The 7,305-nt window shown below is 39.5% G+C and overlaps 1 protein-coding gene across 1 annotated transcript; it reads left to right on the forward strand.

Moving 5' to 3' along the window:
* The first annotated feature begins 292 nt into the window (after positions 1-292).
* Positions 293-7,229, forward strand: LOC101846352. Its single transcript, XM_013082795.2, has 5 exons — positions 293-967; positions 2,128-2,242; positions 3,596-3,789; positions 5,095-5,332; positions 6,036-7,229. The coding sequence occupies exons 1-5, from the start codon at positions 720-722 to the stop codon at positions 6,888-6,890; spliced, it is 1,650 nt and encodes a 549-aa protein (XP_012938249.1). The 5' UTR covers positions 293-719; the 3' UTR covers positions 6,891-7,229.
* Positions 7,230-7,305: the final 76 nt, after the last annotated feature.

A 7,305-nucleotide genomic window follows, 5' to 3' on the forward strand; every position in this document is an offset into this window, starting at 1 on the left:
AGTTTAGAATAAAATCTAAAACTTTACTATGGCTTAAAAAAAGAATATCAAACAGAATTTGATAAACAATAGATATTTTTGTTGAAGATCGAAACACGACATTAATATGAAATAAGCAACAATCATCAACTTTCAATGAAGGAGCACCGGAATAATTTGGTGTGTTTTGTAGTAATTTCTTGTCTAAAGCGTTAAAGCATTAAGGCCCTTGGGGGGGGGGGGGTTAAAAAGAATCACAAACTAATTACCCCCCCCCCTCACCCCCCAAACTTAAAAAATTCTTTTCTCTCAGAAAATTAAACGAATTTCCAAAGTAAAACAGGTTGGGAAGCGACCATAATGGTATGTAAAAGTTTTTTTGGTTTTTTTTCATATGGGGAAATGTTTTATGAAATAGATTATGCAACAAAATCTACAACCCAGCCCTCTGGGGCCTCACACACAATAAAGAAGAACAAGTTAACTCTTCAAATTTCAGTTTTTTTGGAGCTCCAACCTCCACCCTTTGTCATAAAATAGTATAAACTATATTTTTGTTTTGGGGCTTTTGTTTTTCTCCTGCTTCCGTGTTTTATGTACATTGTATTTATTATTGTGTATACTTGTACTGCAAGAAAACTTTACAGCTCCAAATAAAGTACGTCTTTCTCATCAACACTGCCTTCTTTTCGTTTTAACTTCTCCCACAGAGCAGTCTTAATTTTCACAATAAGGCAAAGATGGCGGCCACTAAGTCTAAAGCCTCTACAAAAGCCTCAACAACCGCCGGGAGCCTCGTCTTAGACTATGTGAAGTACTACAAAGCGATCCTCGCTCGCACGCTGTTCGGGACTCATGCTCTGGTGACGGTCTGGAGAACGACTGTCATTATGGGTGTGGCTTACTGGGCACTCGCTTTTGGGGTTTTCTTGTTGTCCGTGGAGTACGTGGTGACCATGTGGGTCAGGGCTGGTCAGGAGTGGCCCTGGTAATGTTGCTTTTCGTTTCACTTTGTTTTCATTTGATTTCGATTTGTTTTTACTTTGTTTTCTTTTGATTTTGTTTTATTTTCACTTTGTTTTACTTCTGTACCTGCTGGAACCAGAAGGTGCCACCTCTGGCTTCGAGGTTCTTGTGCAATGATCTGTTATTTCTTATGGTTCTTAGTTGCTGCCATCATGCACTCTGTCATACTTACTTTTGTACCTCTATGTTTCTGTCTTTTCGTTGTTTTTGTTGGGGGGGCGGGGGGGAGGGTTCCTGGTTCTTTTTTTAATTTATTTGTTGTTGGGGTTTTTTTGGTGTCCACTTCATTTTGTTTTCGCTTCTTTTTAATTTTTCGTTCCTCTTGTTTTTACTCTGTTTTGTTTTATTGTTTGTTTCTCTTTGTTTTGTTTCTGTCTATTTGGTCTCACATTCGTTGTTTCTTTTTATTTCGTTTAAGGCTGTTTACTTTTGCAGGATTAATTAATCTCAATATGCCCTGCAATTTATTTCCGTCACAACAGTAATCATTTTCAGTCTACTGGGAAAAATTCAACACATATGTATACGCTCAAATATTGACGTACAGACAGGTTTTTCCACTGTCTTACCCTGATAACCATTGTTACCTGTACAAAGTCAGGCAACAATTTCCTTTAAATGCCTTTCCCAGTGACAAAAATTCACTCGAATAGGCTTCAAACCAGCGTCTTTTGAGTGCATTTTGATCAGTGTATCTGTTAGACCACTCGCGGATGTCTTGACGAAGTTGCTGGAAACTATTTATAAATCAATTCTTTTCGCTTGAAATAAAATCGATTTTGTTTAGGCCGACCAGTATCTTCACCAGAAATAAGTCTGCACGGAGTCCCCCACAACACAATTAATTTCATGCCTGACAACGGCATGGATGACCTTTGTTCGAATACCCAACTTGACCTTCTTGAACTGGTTTGTTGGAGGAGTTTTTCTTCAAAGACCTTTAACTCCATGGCTGGGTCCTATGGGAGATTAACTTTAAATTCAAAGGTCAGGGTCATCCTCATAATGTACTTTAAATGGAGCTTTAGGTTTGTTTCGAGGCTGCCTGTTTATTAAACGGTATGAATTGTATCAATGAGGGCGAAAAACAGTAACAACCAATCACTGTATTCCGATTCTTAGGGTATCCCCCAGCACCTTGTGTTACCTAGCAACGACAGCCTCCGCTCTGTGGGTGCAAAAACTGGAGAGCTTGGGTCACCTGACCGGACAAAATGGGTCAAATGTGGCCTCTGTGGTGAGTGGCGGGAACAGGGAAAAAGAGATGCAGTAAAGATTTTCTTTCCTTTTCTGTTCTTCTCAACGGTGGTGAAGTAATCGTTTACACCCCACATCCTTGAAATAGATAGATAGATAGATAGATAGATAGATAGATAGATAGATAGATAGATAGATAGATAGATAGATAGATAGATAGATAGATAGATAGATAGATAGATAGATAGATAGATAGACAGACAGACAGATAGATAGATAGATAGATAGATAGATAGATAGATAGATAGATAGATAGATAGATAGATAGCATTTTTTCTGTCAAATTGTCTATGGGGGGGGGGGGGGTTGTAGGGTGCAGTATGAATGATTTGAACTTTTCATCTACATAAATATGAATGCCTAGAGAACTACTGTGTACGACTGTGGATCGTGGCAAAACGTATGATTAAAAGAGTAAACAGTTGATGAAGATCCCAATTAAATGTCTTGTGTCTTTCTCCACCGAAGACAATGTATTCAGCGGTACTTTGCCGGTGCCGTGAATAACTATGTTCACTGCACCAAGATAGAGGGTTTGTCCAAGCCTAATAATGGCTTATGAAGATGTAGGGGGGGGGGGGGCATAATATGTTTATTGACTTTTATTGGAACATACTCTTGGTAAAAAAGGACCGCTAAAGGCTGCTAACCACAAACTGATTTCTCAAAGGAGAAACTGCGAATTTGAATAGCCTAACCCTTCGAGTGCTGAAGCTTAAAGGGATGTTCACTCAAGAGAGATTTACCCAAAGTCAAAACGTATTTCCTCTTATTAAAAATAAGAAATTTCACAAGTTGCGAACACATCTTCTAGGTATCCTCAATAGACCTGTAGAAACATGTCAGAGAACCAGTTTGAAAGAACACAAGAGGGTACATACCGCTACCTTACAATTGCATTTAAGTTTTATCTACTCAGAACCTAGTTTTGAGAAATTTGACGTAAAAACATTTGAGTTCCCCAACATGTTAAGCTTTTTTTAATCCAATTGTTTGAATGTCTTGAAAACAACTCCGAATAATCTTACAATTTTGATAGAGCAGATAGAACATTTTAGTTTATAGCTTCATGGACTTAGAAACTCAAACTGCTATAAATGTCAGTAATAATTCGGAGGTAATGATACGCCTACACAACAATGAAGAGATTAAGTAATGAAGTCATTGCATTTGAGGAAGAAACTGTGTCTTATGTCTCTCCAAACATTTGACTCAAACTTAACGGATGAAGAAGTTTAAAAGGTACTACATGTATGTTGAATGAGGCTCGAACATAACAATACGTTTCGACATGAAGTGACCACAAGTGTCTTTGTTGTCTATCTGTTTATAGCCTGGAGTAGGCATGCAGCTCGACTTTTCGGCCGGCGATTGGCTGCTGCTGACAGAGCAGACGATGATGGTCACCATTATTTTGAGCCGGTGGCTTTTGCCGAAGGGCGACATGGCCCACACACAGTTGTCCTCCCTGCTACTGCTCTATCTTGGACTATCTGCTGACATCCTGGATTTTTCAACCATATTCAGGTAAGAACATCATCATCTTATCAAGAAGTAGTAATCTTAGACGTAATAGATTGCATTTCTATTATTTCGTCGTCTATCCTAAATAGAAAGTGGGCTCTTGTGATTTAGAATTTACTGTTACCACGACAGACCAATTAACATTTTGAAACATTCCCAGCTTAATGGGAGCTTTCCGTTTACTATCGGATTGTTTTTTGTTTGCTTGTTTGTTTGTTTGATTGTTTTTGTTGTTTGTTTTTATTTTAATCTACTTTTGGATTTGTTTGACATAACTCGAATTAAGTGTTCTCTTACTACCTTGTGCTAACTAAATTTTTCTGCATTTGATGTAAATCATTTTAAACGTATTCGATTCCAATCGTGAAAACAGGAGTTCGGCAAAATAAAACTGAAATTTTACGGAACATGGGAATTACCCTGTAATAAACTTTGGGTCAAAGGGAAGATTTTTCAACAGCTGTAACGAAAACTACAAAAGCCAGAAACTGTAGGTAGTATAGATCTAACAAGATATGACTTAGCTCACCATCAAGCAATGGTTATTATTTAGACTCTTTGCCAATCAATCTAAACACCAGCTACCAAATCCGTACAAAATATTCTTTTTATGTATTGCCTTACATTGTATTGCTTAAGTTAAGGGCTGAGACTAGAAACTAGTATTTCTTTTTAGTTCCAAATTCATAAAACCGTTCCTAAAACATTTTCGTCATCTGGAAAAAAAACTGTTCATTTCTTGAATCAACAAAGAAGTCCAAAGAATAACCAAGATTCAGCAACCTTCTATAATAGGAGTCCCTTTACGTATTTATCTTACGATTTACAAACTCTTTTTCCAGCCCTATAATACCAATGTGTGTGTGTGTGTATGTGTGTGTGTGTGTGTGTGTGTGTGTGTGTGTGTGTGTGTGTGTGTGTGTGTGTATGTGTGTGTGTGTGTGTTTTCTGAAAGAATTGACCAAGAGGATTGTTTGTTTGTTTGTTTTTTGTTGCCGTTCTTATTGTTTTTAGGAATTTTTTAAATATTTTTTTTAAAAATCATCCTTTGATCATCATTGATCAAATTCCACCCAGTGTATCGTTATTCAAGTTATACTTTCTAGCCAAGACACCAGTGTACAATCTTTTCCAAGCTCAACATATTCTTCGAACAACACTGATCGAGTTCTCTTCACCCTCGGTACCAGTATACTCCCATTAACAGATTCAATACATTCTTCGATTAAAATACTTTCCAGCCTAGACGCATTATACGCATTCTCATGTTCACCATAATCTTCGAATATCATTGATCGAATACTTCAGCGAACCGAAGATCGCCGCCGACAAGACGATATGTTACGTGATCCTGTTAGTGTGGACAGGCAGCCTGTGCCAGTTTTTCCTGGTGTTGACCAGTACGAGCAAGAACAACGCAGACGAGGTCAAGACCAGCCTCAGAAGCATTGTCTGCTCCAGCGAGGTCTGGCAGATCCTCGTCCAGGTCGGCCTGCAGGATTTCCCGTTCCTGCTGATCAGAGTACTGGCCTTGCTGCAGTACGAGGTTAGTTCACCCTTGCGGTTCCCCGATGTAGGAATATTAGTAGTGTGACCAGCCTTGTTGAGTGGCTTGTGGGGACAGGTTATCAAGCACACGATACCCACATGATACAAACTCACGCTCACACACGCAAAGAAAGTTACACACATACGCACACATACGCATACACATCCATATTCAAATACCGACATTTTAAAGTGAAGCTGCAAACGAGGACAAAGTAAAAAAACAAATGCAAATGTAATATGCATTTATATATCATGTCTGACTGTCACTGATTAGTAACTGTTGATTAGATAGCAGCTTGTCTGTTATTGTTCATTTTTGACATAGATTTACTGGGTATTTGTTGTAGGAATTCAGATTGCAAGTTTGCATAAAATTAACTGAAAAGGCTTTTAAATCTTTGTCAACTACCTTGCCCAATCTCAAGCATTTTCAGGTACTATACCAGTTATCAGAATGCCCCCTCACCCGACCCCCCTTATTTTTTCTTCAAATAATACAAATTTCCTTTTGCTCCTCCTGGGTTCTTTTTGCCTCGTAGATCGCCTCTCGTTAGCCAGAGTTTGGCCTTGTCGACCTAATCTTCTTCCTCATCAACAATCTAAACGGTGTTGTCAGAGGCGTGAAATATTTACAATTAATTAGTACATAATGATTCACAAGTATATAAATTGCATCAAAATCTCTTTTTTTTTCACAGGTGTTCACATACACAATTATTTTCTTTGTGTGCAAAAACTCATTAATCATATCTCTGGAGATTTACCACATGGTGGCAGTGTGCAAGCAGCAACATAAAAAGCTGAAGCGACGCCGGGTCAGAGTTGCCGAGCTGAAAAGCAAATTCACGAACGTGGCCGGAGCTGTGGGGGCCATGAACAAACGTAGATTAGCTGGCCTCTTCACTGGTGCTAAGGGCGGTGACGGCCTATCGTCAGCTACAGCAGACGATCCAAAGGCAACAGCGTCCGTTCAAGAGGTACGTTCGAAAATAGATTCAGGCGAAAAGCCGACAGGAGGGAATAATTCAGGAGATTCTCTCTCTGTTTCAACAGCAGAGCCGAACAGGAAAGTGGTTTCGCCTAACACGTCTCGCATAGCCGGGGTTTTTGCCAAGATTTCTGGGAAAAACTTATCCTCTGCTGCCAAGAGTGGTGCGATCGAGAAGACCCAAACTATCAAAAGTTTGGGCAATGTCTCAACCAAAAGCGATACGGATAGCGGAATTGTTGAGAATGAGGACACGGCGACCTCTTCACCCACAACAGTCTGCATTGGGGATCAGAATATTTTCGGCGACGAAAACGTGTCAGAAAGTCAGGAAAAAGTGGATTTACATAGCAAAAAGTCGCTTCCAAACACTGGAAACAGTCTTGCTCTTCTGAACAACTTGAAAAGAGCGAACAAAGCTGGCTGGTTTGCGGAGGCTAGACGAGGCACACCCCCTTTGTCTCATACACTAGCCACTGTCCACTCGCCATCAGCTGACACCAGGGAGAAGGTGTTTACTACAGCAACAGCATCACCATTCGCTGTTAAAGAAAATATTTTTTGATCTGACAGAGTATCTGTCTGTTTCTCTCTCCTTAAAGCTTTGTCGAGCTTTATGGGAGGATTATTTTCCAGACTTTGTTTTTCTTTATTTATTCAAATTTCGATTTTGTTTAATTTTCTTCTTCTTTGTTTGGTTTTTAATACTCATTACCCTTTCATATTTTCTATTCTCTCATCCCTTCATGCTGGGCTTAATTTTTCTACTGCCCCACCCAACCTCCGAATCCAAACCATAAAACCCTATTCTACATACAGAATCCAAACCACGACACTCCCTCTACATTTTATTAGTGTCTCTGGACCCTCTTTTTCTGTACACCCTCTCCCTCTCTCTCTCTCTCTCTCTCTCTCTCTCTCTCTCTCTCTCTCTCTCTCTCTCTCTTCTCTCGGTGTCTCACTATTTCATCCTCCCTCCC

Source organism: Aplysia californica, unplaced genomic scaffold (genome assembly GCF_000002075.1).
Source record: "Aplysia californica isolate F4 #8 unplaced genomic scaffold, AplCal3.0 scaffold00194, whole genome shotgun sequence".
NCBI classification, from domain to species: domain Eukaryota; kingdom Metazoa; phylum Mollusca; class Gastropoda; order Aplysiida; family Aplysiidae; genus Aplysia; species Aplysia californica.

Bases quoted from the DNA above. Each gene is read 5' to 3' on its own strand.
- LOC101846352 (XM_013082795.2), top strand. From the start codon at position 720: ATGGCGGCCACTAAGTCTAAAGCCTCTACAAAAGCCTCAACAACCGCC. The intron at 2,243-3,595 runs GTGAGTGGCGGG...ATCTGTTTATAG, and splicing joins GGTCAAATGTGGCCTCTGTG to CCTGGAGTAGGCATGCAGCT. The intron at 3,790-5,094 runs GTAAGAACATCA...CGAATACTTCAG, and splicing joins GATTTTTCAACCATATTCAG to CGAACCGAAGATCGCCGCCG.